Genomic DNA, 19,747 nt, shown 5'->3' with positions numbered 1-19,747 from the left:
TGCCTCCATGGGGACGCGGGGGGGGTGTCACGAGACGTCATCGCGCCGCGGCCGCAGTTCTGGGGATCCCCCCCCGCCCCCGAAATCCCCCAACCCCCCTCCCCGCTCCCCCCCGGCTCTGTCCGGGCGGTGGTCTGGGGGTCCTGCAGCCCTGGACCCCAACCCGGAGCCCGGGCAGGCAAGAGTTAACGTCACGCCCCTCGTCACGCCCCACCCCACCCCCCGGGACGTCACGGCCGAGGGCTCCTTCGGGCCCGTTCGCCGCCGCCGAGCTCGTACGGTGCGGGGGGGCCTGTGGCCGTTGGGGGGGGTCGGGGTCAGCTGGGGGGGCGGGGGCAGTAGGGGGGCCCTTGGGAGGGCCCTGGGGGTATTTAAGTGTCTTGGGGACCTCTAGGGGAGTGGTTTGGGGGGTCCCTGGGAGAGGGGCAGTTGGGGGTCCCTGGACCACCTGCCGTGTCCCTCCCCGCAGGCCCCCATGGCGCTGCGACTCGCTGCCCCGCTGCTGCGCCTGGTCCGGACCGGAGTCCGCTGGGGGGGCACGGCCCCCCCATCGCAGGGTGAGTGGGGACAGGGGGCCGAGGCTCCCAACTGCCTCCCCCTCCCGGCCGCCTCGCTGCTGGGGGGGCACATGTGTGGGTCGGCCGTAGGGCTGGTGCTGACACACACCCCCCACCCCCCCCACCCCCGGCTGCAGCCGCTTTCGACTGGCGGGACCCGCTGGGGCTGGAGGGGCTGCTAGCCCCCGAGGAGCGGCTGCTGCGCGACGCCCTGCGCAAGTACTGCCGGGAGCGGCTGCTGCCCCGTGTGCTACACGCCAACCGCCACGAGGGTACCCGGACCCCCCTCCCCCGACCTCCCCGGCTCCTCAACTCTGCCCCAAACCCCAGAATCCTCCCCCAAATCCTCCCCCGTGTCCTCAAATACCCCGAGAACCGCTCTCCACCCCCCCCAACCCATCTCCTCCATTTCTCCCTTGGTGACCACACCCCCCCAGCACCCCAGGGTACCCCCTTGGCACCCCTATGACCCCTCTCAGATACTTCCCATTACACCCATGCACCCTCCAAATACCCCCAGGATGCCCCCTGCACCCCCGAGATACACCCTTGCTCTCCCCAGCACCTCTCAATACCCTCTAATCCTCCCCAGCACCCCCTAACATGTCCCTGCTACCCCACCCCCCCCCCCGAGCACCCTCCCTGCAGGGCCAAGGGTGGGAGCAGGGGTGTGGGGACCCTCCAGCCCCACTGCCCCCACCCCATCTTGGCCACCCTCACGCCCCACTGTGCACCCCCCCAGTCTTTGACCGGGAGATCGTGTCCGAGATGGGGGCACTGGGTGTGCTGGGCCCCACCATCAAAGGTGAGTGAGGGGCAATGGGGGGACCAGGACCCTCCAGAGAGTGGGGGAGACTTTGGGGGAGCTGTGGGGTCACTGAGGGGGGAGTTCGGGTCCCCATAGAGACAGCAAGGGAGCTGGGGGGCTACAAGGGGTGGATGTAGGGGGCCAGGGGTCCCCCTTGGGGGTTACCAGGGTGTTATTGGGGGGGTCCAGGGTGCCATGGGGGAGTGTTGGGACCCCTGAGGAGGGGCTGGGGTGTCCCCTGGGGCAATGAGAGGGTTTGGAGGGGCTGAGGAAAGCAGTGGTCCTCCTTGGGGGTGTTTTGCAGTGGGGGGGGGGGCAGGGCCCTCACGTAGGGGTAGGGGGTTGGTTGGTTCCTGGGGGGGACAGAGGGCCATAGGGGACAGGGTGAGCCGGGCTGGGATTCCTTGGGTTGGGGGGCCCAAGGGTCTCTGTGGGGCAACGCTGTCCCCAGGGTATGCCTGGGGGGGGTCCAGCATTCTCCGTGGGGTGATGCTGTCCCCAGGGTACGGCTGCGCGGGCACCACCTCCGTGGGCTACGGGCTGGTGGCGCGAGAGCTGGAACGGGTGGACAGCAGCTACCGCTCGGTGCTGAGCGTCCAGTCCTCCCTCGTCATGCACCCCATCCTGACCTACGGGACCCCTGCCCAGCGGGACCGCTTCCTGCCCCCCCTGGGTGAGACCGGCACTGGGGGTGGACATGAGGCGAGGGGGGTCTGTGGGGCAGGAGGGGGGGGGTCTGTGGGGCAGAAGGGGGGGGTCTGTGGGGCAGGAAGGGGGGGGCCATGGAGTTCCTGGGGGTCCCCCTGACACCACCCCACCACATGGGGAGCTGCTGATAGAGCCCAGCCACAGGAGCCACCTGGGCAGGGGGGGCCATGGGGGTCCCGGGATCCCCCTGACGCCTCCCCCCAGCACGGGGGGAGTTGCTGGGGTGCTTCGGGCTGACAGAGCCCAACCATGGGAGCGACCCGGGGCGCATGGAGACGCGGGCACGCTACAACCCTAGCGCCAAGACCTACACGCTGCGGGGCTCCAAGACCTGGTGAGTCCTGAACCACGGGGGGATGGGGACCCCCCAACACCTCCCCCTGACACCCCCCCCCCGCCCAGGATCACCAACGCGCCAGCAGCTGACCTGTGCCTGGTGTGGGCAGTGTGCGAGGAGGATGGGCGGGTGCGGGGGTTCCTGCTGGAGCGGGGCATGCCCGGCCTCAGCACCCCCAAAATCGAGGGCAAGTTCTCGCTCCGTGCCTCTGCCACCGGTATGATCCTGATGGACGACGTGGAGGTGCCGGAGGAGAACCTGCTGCCCCACGCTGATGGCCTGGCGGTAAGGGGGGGCACAGGGAGGGTGTGGGGGGGCCCTGCCATGGGATGGGGACCCTGGTGACGCTCGCTCGCCCCAGGGCCCCTTCGGCTGCCTGACCCATGCTCGCTACGGCATCGCCTGGGGTGCACTGGGCGCCGCCGAGGCCTGCCTGGAGACGGCGCGGCAGTACGTCCTCGACAGGTAACACCGGGGCCGAGGGGTGCCCCCGGGGGTCTCGCCTGTCCCCTGGCCCCACCGCCCCCCTCTGCCACAGGAGCCAGTTTGGGGGGCCGCTGGCACGCAACCAGCTGGTGCAGAAGAAGCTGGCAGACATGGTGACGGAGATCGCCCTGGGGCTGCAGGCCTGCCTGCGCCTCGGCCGCCTCAAGGACGAGGGCAGGTGGGTGCTGCTGCAGGGGGCCTGGAGCCGGGGGGGGTCTGGCAGTGGTGGCCGGGGGGTGTCAGTGTCCCCATCCCCACAGGGCAGCCCCTGAGATGGTGTCGATGCTGAAGCGCAACTCGTGTGGGAAGGCACTGGCCATCGCCCGGGAGGCACGGGACATGCTGGGGGGGAACGGCATCTGCGACGAGTACCATGTCATCCGGCACGTGATGAACCTGGAGGCCGTCAATACCTACGAAGGTACCGCCATGCCGGGCAGGGGTGTGGGGTCGTGCTGGCACCGGCACCGCTGGGCGCCCCCGAGGCCTGGCCGCTCCCTTGCCCACAGGCACCCACGACATCCACGCACTGATCCTGGGCCGAGCCATCACCGGCATCCAGGCCTTCGCCCCCAGCAAGCCGCCGGCACCACGGAGCTAGTGGGGGAAGACAGCGCTCAGCACCGCACTGGCAGCATGCGGCTGTGACGCTCTGCGGCATGACCGGCCTCGTGCTGCTGCTGGCGGGGCCAGGACGTCACCCATGGGGGACACATCCGCTCCTCATGGGGAAGGACTCGAGGAGGCAGCGCCGATGACTGGACCCATGTTACTGATGGGACTTGGTGTTGCTGACTGGACAGGGTATTGCTGAACAGACCTGCTGTCACTGACAGGACTTGGTGTCACCGATGGGACGCCGGGCTCTGCCGCAGAGCCTCTTGGCCAGTGAACTGCCTCAGTGCCTTTGCTGTCCTCGTGGCCACTCACCAATAAAAGGTGGAAAAGCCACCCCATGCCAGCCTCCATTCATCAGCGTGAGCCTCATCAGCATTAATTAACTCGCCAGGACACAGCTCTGCCACTGGGAGGGGGTCCCGCTTCAGCACGTGCTGGGTTTGCCCTGGCAAGCGGCCAGAAGTGAGCGGGCGGCAGAGCCCCGGCAGCCCCCTGGATTCAGCCTTTGGGGTTTTTGCTCTTTTTATTTGTGCTAAACCCGAACACCAACAGCAACAGAAAAGCCCTTTTGGGCCAGTCCCCCTTTCCCGCTTGCAGCCGCCCTGGCACAGCAGCAGTGGGCAACACAGGCCCCACTCGCAGGGCAGGCGGGCTGCTGCAGGGCTAGGGGGGGCTCCGGCGGGTTTGGGGGGGCCTCTGTGCATTTGAGGCCCTGCTCAGGTTTCAGGCTGCAGGCAGAGGTCGTGGTAGGCTGCCTCCACGGTGCGGCAGACCTGCCGGAGCTCAGCCTCAGCCTGCCGCACCCGTTCCATCACCTCTGCTAGCTCCTGCAGCCGCTCCTGGATCTGCTCGTTGTGGAGGCCGTAGAGGTGGAAGAGCCGCTCCTCCACCTGCTCTGCCAGGCCCGAGACCTGCCGCACCGGGGCAGAAAAGGGGGGAAACGGCTCTTGCTGGGGCGCGGGGGTGGGCAGCATTGCTGGCACAGCTGGCACCCGGCTGCCGTCCCCAGAGGGGGGGTGGCAGCTGCGGCTGCCTGGGCTGGCACAGCTCCCAGCCTGGCTTCGCTGCTGCCACTGCCAGCTGCGCCCACGGTAGCCGGAGAGCCGACCGCAGTAGCCATCAAGTGCCGGGTCACCGCGGGCCGCAGCTGCCAAGGCTGGGCCGCCATCTGTGTGTGGGCCTGCGGGAGCCTCCCCTCCTGCCCTGCTGGCATGGCCCCCCCGGCTGCAGGGACGCCAGTGGGAGCAAAGTCCGGCACGGCACGCAGCCGAGCGAGGATGCCGAGGGCAGCCAGCGGCTGCGCAGGGACGGGGGAGCCATTGGTGGCCCCTCTGCTCTCCAAAGCGGGGCTGGAGGCAGCTGCAGCCACTCCAGAAGGGGCTGTGGGCGCTTCCCCCACCACAGCAGCAAGCACCGGTGCATACAGCACACCAGGCTCTGCAGCTGGCGCCGGTGCCCTGCAAGAGGCTGCTCGCACGGCACTCCCTCCCCATGACACCTCGTCTCACCGCCCCCCAGCCTGCTGCTAATTCGGGCAGAATAATGCGATTAAACGCGTCAAGCAGAGACCACATGGCTGTGCAGCCCTGCTCAGCAGCAAGGGGCTGGCATGGGCTGGGGTCTCCTCACCCACCGCTCCCTCCTATGCCAGCAGCCCCCTGCCACTCCCTGGCCCCCACCTTCAGCAGCAGGGTCTCCCTGAAGCTGCTCATCACAGCGTGGTCCTCCTTGCGGCTGTCGTTCACCTTGTCGATCAGCTGCTGTGTGCGCTGCTGCAGGCCCCTGATGCTGGCATCTAGCGCCGCAAAGTACCGGGAGGCCTGGCCGTCCAGCACTGCTTCCGTGCTGGACTGTGGGGCTGTGGGCAGCACCTCCGTCCTCGGCCAAAACACAGGACCTGCGTGTCAGGGGCACGCACCCCATGGGGATGGGGCCGTGCTCTGCCCTGACCAGGGAGGGGACAGCCTGCCCGGCTGGTCACATTAATTGGGAAATGTTGGGAACCCTGCTAATGAATGTGGTGGCTCGTGGACAAGGGGATGTGTGTGTCACCCAGGACACCCCTCGCTGCACTGCCTGTGGGGTTGTCACTCCCTGTATGCTCTTTTTTCACCAATTTAGGTCAAAAGTGCGAGGCAACAGCAAGCAGAAAACGTGTTACCTGTCAGGGTCTTCGCTTTGGGGCTCGTCTCTGCCCAGCCCTACGAAGGGGCTGTCACCCGCTGCCACCTCCAGCTCGGGCCCCTTGTGCTCCTTTCGCGACATACCCACCCTGGGGGGCAGGCGGCCGTCAGGGACTGGGGCACAGCCAGGTTCAGCGGGGTCGCTGGGTGGGGAAGGACCTGCCTGGCTCCGGTGCCGCTGCTCGGGGCCTACGCTCAGCCCCAGGGGGGTCCCACTGCCGCGACAGGGAAGCGGGGCCCGGGGCGGAGGGGCCAGGCACCAGACCGGGGACCCGCGCTGGCCGGAGCCCGGGGACGGTGAAGCGGGACCCGCAGCCGCCCCTCACGGCGCTGAGGAGAGCACGGTGGGCAGGGTCTCGGTGGGCGACGGGCACCTGCGCCGGCCAATCGGCGCCCGCCTGGGCGGCGGCGGGGGGGGGCCATTGAACGGCGGTGCGGGAAAAGGCGGGAAGGGCCGGGCCGGGCGCTGAGGAGATGGAGCCGCGATGGCGCCGGGAGACGGTACGGTCGGGACGCACCGGGGTGGCGGCCTGTGGGCGGGGGAGGCCGGCTGAGGAGCGAGGAGGTGCCCCGGTGTGAGGCCGCCGGGCTGAGGCACCGCAGAGGGTCGTGGGGAGCCGCGGTCATGGCTGCGGGGCTGGAGCGTCTGTGGGTGCGGCTCCTTTCAGAGCTGTGTGAGGCTGTGGGGACCCCCGGGAACAGCGAATCCCCCTCCCCCCGCCCGCCACCCGACGCGTGGTCCCTGTCCCGGCACAGATGCAGGCACCCAGCTGGACAACGAGGCTTTATTGAGGGGGCACCCCCCTGGGCAGGATGGGGTCTAGGAGTCCAGGCGGCAGAGGGGGCTGTCGTAGACCATCTGCAGATTGACCCGGTGCCCCACCAGCTCCCGGATGTTGTTGATGCCATACTTGATCATGGTGGGGCTGCCACAGGAGAGGGGGGTCAGCGGGGGCGGGGATGGCCCCCTCCCTCTGCTGGGGCCCCCAGTCGCCCCTCAACTCACCGCTCCAGCGAGAGCCCCCAGGCGATGACGGAGACGTTCTCGGGCAGCCCCATGGGCAGCAGCAGCTCAGGGCGGAAGACCCCCGAGTTCCCCACCTCTACCCACTTCTTCAGTCCTGGGGGGCAGGTGGGGGCCCCCACCCCACAGGGGTGAGACAGGGGCCCTGCTCATGGGGCACCCCAGAGACCCCCTACCTCAGAGGGAGTGAGACCAGGCCACCCCATATCAGAACCCCAGAGACCCCCTCTGCCATAGGAACACCCCAAAGGCCCCCCCCCCCCGGGAGACACTGAGGCCAGGCTGACCCCCACCCCACAGGGCCATCCCAGAACCCCCCCCCACCCTACAGGGGTATCCCAAAGGCCCCCACTCCATAGGGGAGAGAATGAGGCTAAGCTGGCTGCCACCCCAAAAAGTCATCCAAGTTCTCCTGTGCTCTGTGGGTGCATGTGCAGACTATGGGGTCCCTCCCAGTTCTGTGGGTGCACACACAGACCCTGGGGCTCCTTTGGGGGCCCACGCAGACCCCCAGGACCCCCCCTGCTCCATGGGGGTGGCCCATGCAGACCCCCAGGGCCCCCCTCACCCTTGTGGTAGCTGAACACCTCCATGCTGGGCTCCGTGTAGGGGTTATAGGCCGGCTTGAAGCGCAGCTGAGTGATGCCTGGGAACGGAGAGGGGTGAGGGGGGCCCTGGGGAGCCCCAACCCCCCCCAGGTGACCCCCCCAGTGCCCCCCCTACCCAGCTTGGTGAAGAATTGCCGGAGAGTGCCCATGAGGTGGCCAAGGGTGAGGCCACGGTCGGCCACCACCCCCTCCACCTGGTGGAACTCGGCCAGGTGAGTGGCGTCCAGGCTCTCATTGCGGAAGACCCGGTCAATGGAGAAGTACTTCACTGGGGAGAACTTCTCCTGGGGGGTGGCAAAGGAGGGGTGGGGTCAGGCAGGATCCCCCCTCCCAAGCTCCCCTGTGCCCCCCCAAACCTGTCCCACCTGGCGGGCCAGCTGGTAGAGCACACGGGCGCTGGCAGACGTTGTGTGGGTGCGCAGCAGGTTCCTCCGCGCCTCCTCCAGCCGCCACTCATACTTGTACCTGAGGGGGCGGCTCAGTTGGGGGGGGGGGCACAGCCTGGGGGTGGGGGGCACAGCCCCCCACCTGCCCCCGGCCCAAGGTCTCACCCTCACCCCTGCGAGCCGTAGCCTCCCTGCGAGTGGACCTTCTTCACTTTGGCCGTGTAGCCGGCGGGCAGCTCAGGGGCCTCGGCGGGGTCTGGAGGGGGGCACAGACACGAGGGGGGAAGTCAGTGGGGTCTGGGGGGCACCCCTGTATCCCCCACCCCCAGCACCCACCCTGCAGGAAGAAGGTGTCGTGCTGGTCACGGGCTGGGTGCTGCTGGGGCTGGAAGAGGGCATCAAAGTTCCAGAAAGAGCTCTCCACAAAGTTGTCGGTTGGCATCTCTGTGAACCTGGGGGCCACAGTGTCAGGGGGGTTGTGGCCCCCGGCCAGGGCCCCCCTGGGTGCCCCCCCCCAGGCCCCCCACTCACCCCATCTCCAGGAAGATCTGGCGGAGCTGGGAGCGCACCTTCAGCAGGGGGTGGAGGTGGCCACAGGCGGGTGGCAGCCCCAGTGCTGAGAAGTTGTAGGGCTTGAAGGGTCGCTGCTGCCAGGACCCTCTGTGGGTGGGGTCGGGGGGTCATGCGGGGGTTGGGGGGTCACAGCAGGGCTGTGTCCCCCCCCCCCCCCCCGATACTCACGTGGCGATCATCTCCGGTGTCAGCTCTGTCTCCTGCCGCGCCACCTCGGTGCTGAAGGCGCTGCCCTTGCGGATCCAGTAGGACTTGAGAGTGCTGGGGGGGATGAGGGGGGGGGTCAGGGGGGTGCTCCCAAACCTGTCCCCCCCCACGAGCCCCCCCGCCCAGCTCACACTTCCAGCAGCAGCTTCCTCCTCTTGAGCTCGGCACGGTCGCGCTCAGGCAGGCTCTCGGCCTCCCCCTGCTGCACCCGGCGCAGGCTTTGCTGCACCCCGTCCTGCACCTCTGCCACCTGCGGGGCACCGGGGACAGGGATGGCCGCGTCACGGGGCGACCGGGGATGGGGACAAGGTGGGGCACAGACCCCTCCGAGGGACCAAGGGGGCTGGGGACAGCTCCAACAGGGACCCCCAGCAGCCCCCCCGGGACACTCCTGGCTCCAGAGGACCCCCATCTGTCCCCCCCGGGACACTCCTGGCTGCAAGGGACCCCCGTCCAGCCCCCCCCAAAACTCACAGCGCGGAAGACACGGGGGCCACCCGGTGCCCCCTTCTCCAGGCGCAGCCACTTGTTGGCCATGGCCTTGCTGAAGCCCACCGAGCCGCCGGGCAGCTTCTGCGGGGACAGGGCAGCAGTGAGGGACCCGGTACCCGCCGACGACCCCCCCCCCCCGCTGCCCCCGGTCTCACCATGGCTTCGCTCTGGGGCAGCCCCTCCGCCGGGAGGCTCCGGAAGAGCCGCACCTCGGCGCTGCCGTCCCGCAGCACCTCCGCACCCTCGGGGCTCAGCTCCCACCGCGTGGCTGCCCGCGCCTCCGCCTCGATCACCTACGGGCACCGGGACCGGCACCGCCACCAGCACTGGAGTCAGCTCCGGCACCGGCACCCTGGGGCTCCCGTGCGCCGCCCTGTCCCCGCTGCCCCGGCGCTCCTACCTCCCCCAGCGCCTGCAGGCTCTTGACGGCGCCCACGAGCGTCTGGTGGTCGAGGCCGAGCGCGGCGGCCGCCTCCAAGCTGCAGAGGCCGCCATCGGGCCCCGCCGCCTCCCGCTCCAGCCGCTGCAGCAGCAGTTCGGCCACGCTCGGCGACATCGCGGCGACCGGAAGCGCTCCCCGCGCCGGCCGGAAGCGCCGGCGCCGGGCGGGGCGCTGCGGGCGCCATCTTGAGTGTGGCGAGGCACCATCTTGAGCGTGGCAGGGGCCACAGGTGCCTTTGGGACGGGGAGACTGTCAGGTGCTGCGGGAGGGCTGTGACGTCGTGAGGCTGCAGAGTGACGCCATGAGGCGCTAGGCGACTTTACCACGTACCCCCGCGTACACCCTGGGCCTGCGAGGGTCCCCGTGCAGTGGCAGGCCAGTTCCCTGCCCCACCCTGTGCCAGGGAGCGCTGGTGGCAGCACCAGTGAGGCCCTCGTCGCCCCCCAGACCCGTCACCATGGCAACGACCGTCCCGGTTTGCTGGCCCATTGCTGCTGGCCCATTGCCACTGACTCCAGGCCCTCTGTCGCCATGATGATGGCCCTTGGGGCCAAATCCGGGGGACACCAGAGCTTCATTAGCACAGCCCCCTGGCCTGCACCTTCCTGGGTTTCGCATGTGCTATGACATCATTGGGCCATACTGCATCATCATTGCATCACAATTTTGTATTAGGTCATAAATCCCTGACACCAGAAGGAGACCCCCTGTCCTGAGTGTCCCACCCGCCCACCCCCCGCATTCCCCTGCCATGTCAGTAACCCAACCCTCTTCCCGGTGCCACTATGGGATGGCGAGCACCGCCCCCCACGTGGTCCGCAGAAGGCCGGGTCCTTTAAGAGAGCCTGGCCCCACGTGACTGCGGTGATGCACCCCACGGAGGGAGGACAGGAGCGCGCGGGAGGGGGGGCGTCTCCCTCCGAACGCGTGGTCGCTCCTCATTGGCCGTCGCGCTCAGCCAATGGGAAGCGGCCATCTGGGACGCCAACGTTCGGGGGCACCGTCGCCGCCGGCCAGCGGGCGGCCGGCCAATGGGAGCGGGCCCTGTGCGGGCGCGGGCCAATGGGCCGGGGCCGGGGGCGGGCCGAAGGGCGGCGGGCGTATAAAAAGCGGCCCCGCCGCCACTCCCCTCCGCAGTGCCGGGCGCCGCCGGGCCGGGAGGGAGTGAGCGACCGGGCCGTGCCGTGTGGGACCGCCGCCATGAGCCGCCTCAGCCTCCCTGTCGCGCTCGGCGCCCTCCTGGCGCTGGCGGCGGCTGGGCCCACCCAGTTCTTCCGGGAGGAGTTCGGTGACGGAGGTGAGGGGGGGGGTTCGGGCCGGGGGTGCCTTAGGCGGGAGAGGGTTGAGGTGAGGGTGGGGCCTGTAGGGATCCGTGGGGTCCCCTGAAGTGAAGGGGACCTAGGGCAGGTTCTTGAGATGGGGGGAGGCTGGGGGAGGGTCTCCTGAGGTATAGAGACTTGAGAGGGACTTCCCTGAGGTGAGGGAGGTGGCTGTGATGACCCAGGGAGTTCCCTGAGGTGAGGGAGGACATGGGGGAGCCAGGAGGCCTCCCCTGAGCTGCAGGGCAGGGCCTATGGTAGCAGGTGTCCTGGTTATGGGGGGAGTACAGGAAGGGGGGGGTTAGGGGGTCTCACCTGTGCTGGGGAGGATGGGGGTTATATGGCAGATGAAGGACTGGGTCTGAGAAGGGTAGGGGTCATTGGGGGGTGTTGCTGAGGGCTCTGGGTCAGTCCTCGGGTAGAGCTGGGAGAGATAAGGGGAGCTGAGATATCTAGGAGAGGGGTGGGGGTCAGCAGAAAGACAGAGGAAGGGATCAGGGCCCACTTGAATGGGGGTTCCTGGGGAGAACTTTGTGTAGAGGTCTGCCCTGGCCTGGGGAATGAGGCCCTGGGAGGATACAGGGGGCTGAGAGGCCCCCCCAGCTTGGGAGGCCAGAGAGGCAGTGGATGGGGGCTGCCAGGAGTGGGGGCCCCCTAAGGGGTAGGGGCTCCTCACTGGAGGATGACATTTGGCTGTTTCCCATGTGGGGAGGCCAGGGAAGAGGTGGCTTGTGCTGGGGGTTTGTCCTTCCCTAGTATCCCAAATCCTTCTGCAGCCCCACACCAAAAGACACCCCAAGACTTGAGCTCCCTCTGGGGCACCCAGCACTGGGAAGAGGAGCAATGTGGGGATCCCCAGCTCTGGCTGTGGGTGCAGGTGGGCAGCCCTTCTTGATGGGCTCCTCTGGAGTGTGATGGGCCCAGCTGGGACCTGCCCTGCTTCTGGCTCTGCATTGGGGCGGGGGGGGGGCAGGTGCAGAACAGATTCCCCAGCTGTGGGGACGGGGCTTGGGGTCCTGAGTACTCCTTTCCTGCAGATGCCTGGACCCGCCGGTGGGTGGAATCGAAGCACAAGCCTGACTATGGCCGGTTCGTCCTCACTGCTGGGAAGTTTTACGGTGATGCTGAGAAGGACAAAGGTGAGGGGGACAGCTGGGCTGTGCTGGGTGGGGACCCCTGGGACTGGGCGTTCCCTTGCCCCAACACACCCATATCCCACAGGGATCCAGACAAGCCAGGATGCCCGGTTCTACGCCATCTCCTCCCGCTTTGAGCCCTTCAGCAACCGGGACAAGACACTGGTGGTGCAGTTCACAGTGAAGCATGAGCAGAACATCGACTGTGGTGGTGGCTATGTCAAGCTCTTCCCGGCCAGCCTGAACCAGGAGGACATGCATGGTGACTCGGAGTACAACATCATGTTTGGTGGGTCCCTGCCCCCCCTGCCCCGCCATGGCCCCCTGTGGCAGTGTGCAGGGGGCCCCCCTCACCCCCCTATCCTCCCCAGGCCCCGATATCTGCGGCCCTGGCACCAAGAAGGTCCATGTCATCTTCAACTACAAGGGGAAGAATGTCCTGATCAACAAGGACATCCGCTGCAAGGTGGGGGGTGTGTGTGAGGGGCTGGGCCCTGCCCCGGGTGGGGGGGATGTCCTGGACCCTGCTGAGCTGCCCGTCCCTGCAGGATGATGAGTTCACCCACCTCTACACGCTGGTGGTCCGGCCTGACAACACCTATGAGGTGAAAATCGACAATGGGCGGGTGGAATCAGGCAGCCTGGAGGAGGACTGGGACTTCCTGCCCCCCAGGAAGATCAAGGACCCTGAGGCCCGGAAACCTGATGACTGGGATGAGCGGGCCAAGATTGATGACCCCGAGGACACCAAGCCTGAGGTGGGGGGAGGGCTCTGGGGGTGGGGGGAGGGGGCTTGGGGCAGGGGGCATGGCAGTACCCTGACCCTGCTCGGCCCCCCCAGGACTGGGACAAGCCAGAGCATATCCCTGACCCTGATGCCAAGAAGCCAGAGGACTGGGATGAGGAGATGGATGGGGAGTGGGAGCCCCCTGTCATCCAGAACCCTGAGTACAAGGTGAGGCTGGGGTCTGGGGGGGTCTCCAGGGCATGGGCTGTGCCTCCTGATGCCTGCCTGACCCATCCTGGTGTGTGTGTGTGTGTGTGTCCCAGGGCGAGTGGAGGCCCCAGCAGATTGACAATCCTGACTACAAGGGGAAGTGGGTGCACCCTGAGATCGACAACCCTGAGTACAGCCCTGACCCCCACCTCTACGCCTATGACAGCTTTGGGGTCATCGGCCTTGACCTCTGGCAGGTGGGTGGTGTGGTGGAGACCCCCCTGCTGGGTCCTGTGTGCTCCCCCCTGACCCTGCCATCCCCCACAGGTGAAGTCTGGCACCATCTTTGATAACTTCCTCATCACGGATGACGAGAAGCTGGCAGAGGAGATCGGGAATGAGACCTGGGGGGCTACCAAGGTAGGGGAGGGGATGGGGTTGCACCCTGGGACCCCCCCCGCTGACCCCCAGTGACCTCTGCTGTGTCCCGCAGGAGGCAGAGAGGAAGATGAAGGAGCAGCAGGATGAGGAGCAGCGGAAGAAGCAGGAGGAGGAGGAGAAGCAGCAGAAGGAGGAGGAGGGGGATGAGGAGGGGGACGGGGATGAGGAGGAGGAGGACGACGAGGAGGAGCCTGAGGCCGAGGCTGAGGAGGTGGCCCCGCGGGATGAGCTGTGAGGGGCGGTGTGGCCTGGCCGGCCCCGGGGCGGGACCGTAATGTCTCTGTGAGACCTGGACTCTTTTCTATGGGCGCCGCCGCCCGCCCGGCCGCGGGAGTGGGGGCCGGGCCGGGCCCCCCGCGGGGCAAGGACTCAGGAATGGTGCCGGGTGTGGTACCGCGGGGGCGGGGGGGTGGGGGTGGGGGGTGAGAACGCCCCCGGTACCGGCGGGGGGTGCGGCTCCGCGGGCGCACGTGACTGTACGGGTGTCGCGATCTGGTTTCTATTAAATTAACGCTCGTCCCGGCCGCCGCCTCCACTCTGATTCCTCCGCCCGCGCCATCTTCCCAGCGACACCGCCATTTTGTGCGGCCGCACGCCTCACGTGACGGGGCCGCGCCCGTCCCAGCGTCACGTGACGGAGGCGAAGGCGGGTAAGCCCGCGCGGTGACGCAATTCCGGCCGCGCGTCACGTGGCGGAAGCGGCGGGGCGCCTAAGATGGCGGCGGCGTGAGTTGCATGTTGTGGGGCCGCCGGGAGGAGCCGCCGCCGCGCCATGGCGGTGACCGTGACGCTGAAGACGCTGCAGCAGCAGACCTTCAAGATCCGCATGGAGCCGCACGAGACGGTAAGCGCGGCCCGGGCGGGCGCGGCCGGGAGCGAACCGCGGGGCGGGCGGGCGGGGCTGGGCCTCACCCCCCCCGCCGGCCCGGGGCGGCCCCGATCTCTCTCCCGCCCGCGACGGGGCCGGGGGGGGGGGGGGCGGTCTGGCTCCCTCCGGAGTGGGGCACCCCGGGGCTTCTGCGTCCCCGCCGTGCCGTTTCGGGTCCCTGCCCCTTCCTCCGGCTCAGGATGGAGCCGTGTGCGGAGTGGGGGGGAGCTTCGCCGCCCGCACGGCACATCTGAGGGGGCTCTGTGTCCCCTCCCGCCTCCTTTTGGGAGGGGGGTACCGGCTGTTACGTTCGCTGCAGTGTCAGCCGTTGCAGGGGGAGCGGTTCCTGTCATTGTACAGCCTGGGGCTCCCCAGTGCCCCCCGCGGGGGTGGCTTGGATGCCTGGGTCCTCTGCACGCCGGGGAGGTTGAAGGGGGAATTATTGGGGTGGGGCTGAATATCGGGGGTGGCTGAACCCCCCCCCGGGCTCAGAGCAGCTCCCCAGCTACTGCCTGCCTCACCCCAGAGGCTGTCGTTCTGCCAGCCCCAGATGGACGATGACTCCTTTGTTGGTTTGGGTGGAACCCCGTGGTTTTGGGGTGACCCTGTCTGGGGGTCACCCCTGACCCCCTGTGCCCCCAGGTGCGGGCACTGAAGGAGAAGATCGAGGCGGAGAAGGGCAGCGACGCCTTCCCCGTGGCCGGGCAGAAGCTTATATATGCTGGGAAGATCCTGAGCGATGATGTCCCCATCCGTGAATACCGCATAGATGAGAAGAACTTTGTGGTCGTCATGGTGACCAAGGTGGAACTCCCCAGATTCCCTGCCCCCCCCCCCCCAAACGGGACCCCCCCCAGACTCCCATGCCCGCTCACAACCCTGTCCCACAGGCCAAGTCCGCACTGGGCACTGCAGCCCCTGAGGCCGGAGCTGGCAGTGCCTCCGAGCCTCCTGCGGCACCAGGGCCCCCCCCGGCTGCTGATGCTGTCCCCCCGCCGCCAGCTGCCCCGAGCGAGGAGACGCCATCCCATGAACTCCCTCCGCTCGCCCTCTCAGAGCCCGCAGCAGGGTAAGGGGGGGTAGAACCCCAAGGATGGGGAATCAGGGGCTTGGGGGAGTCTAATTCTTCCAGACCCTGTGGTTGGGGGATGTGGGGGACAGGAGAGGCTAAAGCAAACCATTTGGGGGGGCTGCAGGGAGTAGGGGCTAGCACAGAGGACATGGTGTGGGGGAGGAGCAGCAGAGTGGGGGCTGGGGCTGGGCCAGTGTGAGGGGTGGGGTTGGGGGGCCACAGGGGGTTTTGCGGGGGCCAGCTGTGCCCTGGAGCTCCCAGAAAGGTCTCAGCTGCCACATCTCTCTCTTGAATCCACAGCTCTGTTCCCCCCCCAGGTAGTGCGGGGCGCTCGGCTGATGCCGCCTCCACCCTCGGTGGGTGCCAGGGGGCGTGGGATGGGGGGGATGGGGGGTCCCCTGGGCGAGGGGAAGGGGGGAAGAGCATGAGGGGAAGGGATGTGAAGGGATCGCAGGGGTCTAGAGACTTGTAGTCCCCAGAAGGGTGGTGGGGTTGGGGCTTCCCAGCATGTGGTGGCCCCTGACATGGGGAAGGCTCTAGAATGGGGGGAGGGGGGGTAGGGTCCTGAGTGGGGATGGAGGAAAGGGGGCGGTGTCATGGAAGATGCTTTGGGGGTCCCCAGGTGAGGGAATGGGACAGCTAAATGGGGGTCCTTGAAGTTCTGGGCCCTTGTTACGGGGCAATGGAGGTAGATGAGAGGGACAGGGGAGGTGGGGGTCTTGGGGCTGGGGGGGTCCCAGGGCCAGCACTGACACAGGACTGGCAGTGACGGGCTCGGAGTACGAGACGATGCTGACGGAGATCATGTCGATGGGGTACGAACGGGAGCGGGTGGTGGCCGCACTGCGCGCCAGCTACAACAACCCCCACCGCGCTGTCGAGTACCTGCTGACGGTGAGATGGGGGCTGTGGCAAAGCGGGGGAAGGTCCTGAGGAGTGGGGGGGGCAGTCAGGGCCCCCCCCCCCCGACCCCCACTGCCCTGACCCCTGCTGCCCCCAGGGCATCCCCGGCAGCCCGGAACCCGAGCGCCCACCTGTGCAGGAGAGCCGCCCCCCGGAGCAGCAGGCACCCGAAGGTCAGTGGGGTGGGGGCCGCGTGGGACACGCCCACCGGGTGGGGTGGTGGCTGGCCACGCCCCAGTGGGTGCTGGTAGGCTCTGCCCTGTCAGGGCGGGGCTTGGGACTTCTTCCTGGGGGGGTGGGAGGGCTCCTGGTCTGGGGGTGTGGCCTGAATGCTCCTCCTGATGGGGATGGGTTCTAGTGCTAAGAACCAACCCCAGGGAACCACTGCCTGGTTCCTTATCCGGGGGTGGGGCTCTACTGGGCCCCTCACTGGGTGAGGGTGTGGCCTGTGTAGACCCTGCCCCTTTGTGGGTGTGACCTGTTTGGGGTAGGGTTGGTCAGTGGGTGGGGCTGTGCCTGGCCCCACCTCCTGGGGCGGTGCTTGGGGAGGCTCTTTCTCCTGGGGAAGGTGGGGGCATGTCCCGGTCAGACCCCGCTCACCTGCAGGGGAGAACCCACTGGAGTTCCTGCGGGAGCAGCCCCAGTTCCAGAACATGCGGCAGGTGATCCAGCAGAACCCGGCCCTGCTGCCCGCCCTGCTCCAGCAGCTGGGCCAGGAGAACCCCCAGCTGCTCCAGGTACCCAACAACCCTGGGATCCCCCCTGGAACCCCCTGGGACCCCCAGACTCAGCCCCCTCCCCCTCCCCCTCCCCCCCAGCAAATCAGCCAGCACCAGGAGCAGTTCATCCAGATGCTGAATGAGCCGCTGGGGGAGCTGGGTGACCTCGAGGGGGAGATGGGCGCCATCGGGGACGAGTCCCCCCAGATGAACTACATCCAGGTGACGCCTCAGGAAAAAGAAGCCATAGAAAGGGTAAGGGCACAGGGGTGCTGGCTCTCGGCCATTGGCAGGGTGCAGGGGGAGCTCCTTGCTGTTAGTAGGGAGCAGGGTTAGCAGTGTGGCTGACCTGTGGGCATGAGGCAGTGCAAGTGATTTACAGCCATCAGTAGGAACCAGAGTTTACAGTGCTGAGGAAGTTGGGGAAAACAGCTTACTTAGAACTGTTATTAAGGCCCAGACTTAACACTGGTAGAAGGCACACTATCCTTACAGTTCTGAAACATGGCAGCGGTTGGGCTGTGGTTGCTGGGCTCCAGAGTTAACAGCATCAGAAAGCAGCTTTTAGTGGGAACCAGAAAGGCAACAGCTGCTTTTCAGTCAGTCATCGTTAGGGACCAGATTTAGCACTCCCAATTGGTAATGTGTACAGAGTTAATGGACGGGGGGGGGCCACACAGGGAGAGCTACCATTAGGGTCCAGCATTAACAGTGGCAGTAGGAAGCTGTGCCTGCCCTGGATGGTCAGTAGGCCCCAGAGTGAACACTTCTCCCCTGCAGTTGAAGGCACTGGGCTTCCCCGAGAGCCTGGTAATCCAGGCCTACTTTGCCTGCGAGAAGAATGAGAACCTGGCGGCCAACTTCCTGCTCAGCCAGAACTTCGACGACGACTGAGAGGTGGGGGCAGATGCCCCCACCCTCCCCCCACCTCTGGGGGGGGGAGGGCACGGGGCCCACACTCTCTCCTGGGGGGGACCCACAGCACGGGGGGGGGACACAGTTCTGCACAGCCCTCCCGGGGCTGTGGGTACAGCTCTGCCTTTTGGGGAGGGGTAGGACTGGGACCCTCATTGGGCCCCAGCCCTGCCACGCCCTGAAGTAGCAGCAGCAATTGGTGGAGGCCCCGGAGCCCCCCCACACTGAGGGGGGGGTGCTCCGCAAACCGCTTTCTCCTGTTCCCCTGACACCCCCCCCCTCCATCCCCCCTCTCCCGTTCGGCCCCGGGGGGTGGGGGGGCAGCACCGCGGGAAGAACCACAATTTGGGGGAAGAGATTAAACGCAGAATTTTAAACCCATTTTGGGGCCATGTGGTTGTGATTTGGGGGAGTGGGGGGGTGGGCTCAGGAGGAGACAGTCCCTGCACTCTGGGGGGTGGCTCCTGGAGGGGGGCGGGAGGCGGCGGCAGCCTCGGCGGCAGCCATGGCACTACGGGCAGCCTCCTCCCGCTCCTGCCGCCGGCGGCGCTTCTCCTCCCGCCGCTGCTGCCGCTCCAGGTCCTGCAGCAGCGCTTGGGCCTGGGGGCTGCCACGGGTGGGGGTCCCGGGCCGGGGGGCCCCCCCTAGCCCTGCCTCGGCCAGCAGCCGCTGCCGCCGCTCTGCCTCCTGCTGTGCCCGCTCCCGTGCCTGTGCCCGCTCCTGCCGCCAGGCGCTCACCCGCGCTGGCATTGCTGCCAGGCTGCGGGCCACCAGCTGCTGCCTGGGGGGACAGAGGAGGGACACCCCCGGGATTGGGACACCCCCAGTCCCATCCCCCCAACCCTGCACTCTCCCAGTGCCTGCAGTTCTCCCCAGTGTCCCCCAAGCCGCCATCCCAGTTCTCCCAGTGTACTCCCAATGCCCACCCAGACCTAGGCCCACTTCTCCCAGTGCCTCGTGTACCCCTATCCCAGTTCTCCCCCAGCCTCCACCCCAGTTCTCCCAGTGTACCCCCAATGCCTCCTCCGGCCTGATCCCAGTTTTCACCAGTTCTCCCCCCCACCCTGTGCCTCCCCCAGCCTCCATCCCAGTTCTCCCAGTGTACCTCCAATACCTCCCCCGACCTGATCCCAGTTCTCCCAGCTCTCACCAGTGCCTCCCCCAAACCCGGTCCCAGTTCTCCTAGTGCCTTGTGTACCCCCAGCCCCAGTACCCACTGTTCTGCTCAGACCCCACCCCAGTCCTCCCAGTTTTCACCAGTGCCTCCCCCCGCCCCCGATCCCAGTTCTCCCAGTGCCCCCAGACCCGCCCCCCGCGCCCCGCCCCACCTCTCCTCACGCCGCCGCGCCTCCTCCCGCTCCCGCCGGTCCAGCGCTGCCTCCATCTCCCGCAGCGGCGGCTCCCACTCGCGCTCCTCCGCCTCCGCCGCCCGCAGCCGCTCGGGGTCCGGCCAGAGCCGCCAGGCCGGCACCCCCGCCGCCTCCCCCAGCCGCCCGAAGCGCCGCGCCGCTGCCCGCAGGTCCGCGGGGTCCGACGGGGCCGGGGCCGGGCCCCTGCGGCGCCGCAGTGGGGCCGCCCTGTAGAGCCGCGCCGGGACCGCGATCGCCAGCGAGGCCCGGGCCCGGCCCGGCGCCGCCGACGCCAGCGCTCGCCCCAAGGGCGCCGCCATCTTGCGCGGGCGACGGAAGTGACGCACCGGAAGCGACTGAAGGCGCGGGCGGAAGCCGGGCCGGGAGGTGACGGGCGGGGGAGGAGCCGGGGGCGGGGGGAACCCCAAAGGGGACGGTAGTGGGTATGGCTCGTAACGGGGGGATCTCATAGCGGGGGTACCCCGTGGGCGTTGGGGGGACCCCGAGGGGGCCCCTCCATGGGGCGGGGGGTGGCGGGGACCCCAAAACGGCGCTGGAAACGGGGGAGGAGGGGGGGAAAGTCCCCGCCGCGATGCTGCGAAACGGCCGCCCCTCCCCCGTGGGGGGGGCGGATTTGGGCTCGGCGCGGGTTCCCCTCC

General features: G+C 68.1%; 6 protein-coding genes across 7 annotated transcripts; 3 read left to right on the top strand and 3 right to left on the bottom strand.

Moving 5' to 3' along the window:
- Window positions 1–2: 2 nt before the first annotated feature.
- GCDH (glutaryl-CoA dehydrogenase) lies at window positions 3–3,847 on the top strand. 2 transcript variants are annotated; one of them, XM_069797366.1, is made up of 11 exons: window positions 3–280; window positions 470–557; window positions 695–829; window positions 1,300–1,362; window positions 1,868–2,038; window positions 2,278–2,407; window positions 2,476–2,695; window positions 2,772–2,875; window positions 2,949–3,074; window positions 3,157–3,317; window positions 3,406–3,847. In XM_069797366.1, the coding sequence occupies exons 1-11, from the start codon at window positions 8–10 to the stop codon at window positions 3,495–3,497; spliced, it is 1,563 nt and encodes a 520-aa protein (XP_069653467.1). In that variant the 5' UTR covers window positions 3–7; the 3' UTR covers window positions 3,498–3,847. The 2 variants fall into 2 exon arrangements, with proteins under 2 accessions (XP_069653467.1, XP_069653468.1); XM_069797367.1 differs by having other exon boundaries at window positions 223–275.
- A 148-nt stretch (window positions 3,848–3,995) lies between these two features.
- Window positions 3,996–6,337, bottom strand: SYCE2 (synaptonemal complex central element protein 2). Its single transcript, XM_069797398.1, has 2 exons — window positions 5,194–6,337; window positions 3,996–4,425 (listed from the first exon to the last, which is right to left on the bottom strand). The coding sequence occupies exons 1-2, from the start codon at window positions 5,224–5,226 to the stop codon at window positions 4,231–4,233; spliced, it is 228 nt and encodes a 75-aa protein (XP_069653499.1). The 5' UTR covers window positions 5,227–6,337; the 3' UTR covers window positions 3,996–4,230.
- Window positions 6,338–6,468: 131 nt separating this feature from the next.
- Window positions 6,469–9,575, bottom strand: FARSA (phenylalanyl-tRNA synthetase subunit alpha). Its single transcript, XM_069797382.1, has 13 exons — window positions 9,388–9,575; window positions 9,143–9,280; window positions 8,970–9,068; window positions 8,627–8,745; window positions 8,457–8,549; window positions 8,247–8,375; window positions 8,052–8,167; window positions 7,887–7,971; window positions 7,695–7,794; window positions 7,445–7,613; window positions 7,290–7,367; window positions 6,704–6,818; window positions 6,469–6,623 (listed from the first exon to the last, which is right to left on the bottom strand). The coding sequence occupies exons 1-13, from the start codon at window positions 9,541–9,543 to the stop codon at window positions 6,518–6,520; spliced, it is 1,503 nt and encodes a 500-aa protein (XP_069653483.1). The 5' UTR covers window positions 9,544–9,575; the 3' UTR covers window positions 6,469–6,517.
- A 901-nt stretch (window positions 9,576–10,476) lies between these two features.
- CALR (calreticulin) lies at window positions 10,477–13,786 on the top strand. The gene is made up of 9 exons (XM_069797371.1): window positions 10,477–10,726; window positions 11,786–11,887; window positions 11,970–12,173; window positions 12,256–12,350; window positions 12,433–12,642; window positions 12,726–12,839; window positions 12,935–13,078; window positions 13,149–13,241; window positions 13,315–13,786. Exons 1-9 carry the CDS (start codon window positions 10,492–10,494, stop codon window positions 13,495–13,497), a joined length of 1,380 nt encoding a protein of 459 aa, XP_069653472.1. The 5' UTR covers window positions 10,477–10,491; the 3' UTR covers window positions 13,498–13,786.
- Window positions 13,787–13,930: 144 nt separating this feature from the next.
- Window positions 13,931–18,120, top strand: RAD23A (RAD23 homolog A, nucleotide excision repair protein). The gene is made up of 9 exons (XM_069797379.1): window positions 13,931–14,106; window positions 14,773–14,934; window positions 15,021–15,199; window positions 15,503–15,558; window positions 15,969–16,096; window positions 16,203–16,278; window positions 16,712–16,842; window positions 16,924–17,079; window positions 17,605–18,120. The coding sequence occupies exons 1-9, from the start codon at window positions 14,035–14,037 to the stop codon at window positions 17,716–17,718; spliced, it is 1,074 nt and encodes a 357-aa protein (XP_069653480.1). The 5' UTR covers window positions 13,931–14,034; the 3' UTR covers window positions 17,719–18,120.
- Window positions 18,091–19,441, bottom strand: GADD45GIP1 (GADD45G interacting protein 1). The gene is made up of 2 exons (XM_069797392.1): window positions 19,068–19,441; window positions 18,091–18,520 (listed from the first exon to the last, which is right to left on the bottom strand). The coding sequence occupies exons 1-2, from the start codon at window positions 19,406–19,408 to the stop codon at window positions 18,166–18,168; spliced, it is 696 nt and encodes a 231-aa protein (XP_069653493.1). The 5' UTR covers window positions 19,409–19,441; the 3' UTR covers window positions 18,091–18,165.
- Between the last annotated feature and the right edge of the window lie 306 nt (window positions 19,442–19,747).

Source organism: Haliaeetus albicilla, chromosome 11 (genome assembly GCF_947461875.1).
Source record: "Haliaeetus albicilla chromosome 11, bHalAlb1.1, whole genome shotgun sequence".
Classification (NCBI taxonomy): domain Eukaryota; kingdom Metazoa; phylum Chordata; class Aves; order Accipitriformes; family Accipitridae; genus Haliaeetus; species Haliaeetus albicilla.
The sequence above is the reverse complement of the archived record's forward strand: the minus strand, read 5'-3'. Positions and strand labels throughout refer to the sequence as shown.

What these genes read in the sequence shown, in the direction of transcription:
- GCDH (XM_069797366.1), top strand. Translation starts at nt 8, where the DNA reads ATGGGGACGCGGGGGGGGTGTCACGAGACGTCATCGCGCCGCGGCCGC. An exon ending in CACGGCCCCCCCATCGCAGG is followed by an intron (nt 558 to 694) that starts GTGAGTGGGGAC and finishes CCCCGGCTGCAG; the next exon opens with CCGCTTTCGACTGGCGGGAC. An exon ending in CGGCAGTACGTCCTCGACAG is followed by an intron (nt 2,876 to 2,948) that starts GTAACACCGGGG and finishes CCTCTGCCACAG; the next exon opens with GAGCCAGTTTGGGGGGCCGC.
- SYCE2 (XM_069797398.1), bottom strand. Translation starts at nt 5,226, where the DNA reads ATGAGCAGCTTCAGGGAGACCCTGCTGCTGAAG. An exon ending in GGGAGACCCTGCTGCTGAAG is followed by an intron (nt 4,426 to 5,193) that starts GTGGGGGCCAGG and finishes CCGGTGCGGCAG; the next exon opens with GTCTCGGGCCTGGCAGAGCA.
- FARSA (XM_069797382.1), bottom strand. Translation starts at nt 9,543, where the DNA reads ATGTCGCCGAGCGTGGCCGAACTGCTGCTGCAGCGGCTGGAGCGGGAG. An exon ending in TGCCCCAGAGCGAAGCCATG is followed by an intron (nt 9,069 to 9,142) that starts GTGAGACCGGGG and finishes CTGTCCCCGCAG; the next exon opens with AAGCTGCCCGGCGGCTCGGT. An exon ending in AGGAAGCTGCTGCTGGAAGT is followed by an intron (nt 8,550 to 8,626) that starts GTGAGCTGGGCG and finishes CATCCCCCCCAG; the next exon opens with CACTCTCAAGTCCTACTGGA.
- CALR (XM_069797371.1), top strand. Translation starts at nt 10,492, where the DNA reads ATGGGCCGGGGCCGGGGGCGGGCCGAAGGGCGGCGGGCGTATAAAAAG. An exon ending in CCGAGGACACCAAGCCTGAG is followed by an intron (nt 12,643 to 12,725) that starts GTGGGGGGAGGG and finishes CGGCCCCCCCAG; the next exon opens with GACTGGGACAAGCCAGAGCA. An exon ending in TCGGCCTTGACCTCTGGCAG is followed by an intron (nt 13,079 to 13,148) that starts GTGGGTGGTGTG and finishes CATCCCCCACAG; the next exon opens with GTGAAGTCTGGCACCATCTT.
- RAD23A (XM_069797379.1), top strand. Translation starts at nt 14,035, where the DNA reads ATGGCGGTGACCGTGACGCTGAAGACGCTGCAGCAGCAGACCTTCAAG. An exon ending in GGAGCAGCAGGCACCCGAAG is followed by an intron (nt 16,279 to 16,711) that starts GTCAGTGGGGTG and finishes GCTCACCTGCAG; the next exon opens with GGGAGAACCCACTGGAGTTC. An exon ending in AGAACCCCCAGCTGCTCCAG is followed by an intron (nt 16,843 to 16,923) that starts GTACCCAACAAC and finishes CCTCCCCCCCAG; the next exon opens with CAAATCAGCCAGCACCAGGA.
- GADD45GIP1 (XM_069797392.1), bottom strand. Translation starts at nt 19,408, where the DNA reads ATGGCGGCGCCCTTGGGGCGAGCGCTGGCGTCGGCGGCGCCGGGCCGG. An exon ending in GCGCGGCGGCGTGAGGAGAG is followed by an intron (nt 18,521 to 19,067) that starts GTGGGGCGGGGC and finishes CTGTCCCCCCAG; the next exon opens with GCAGCAGCTGGTGGCCCGCA.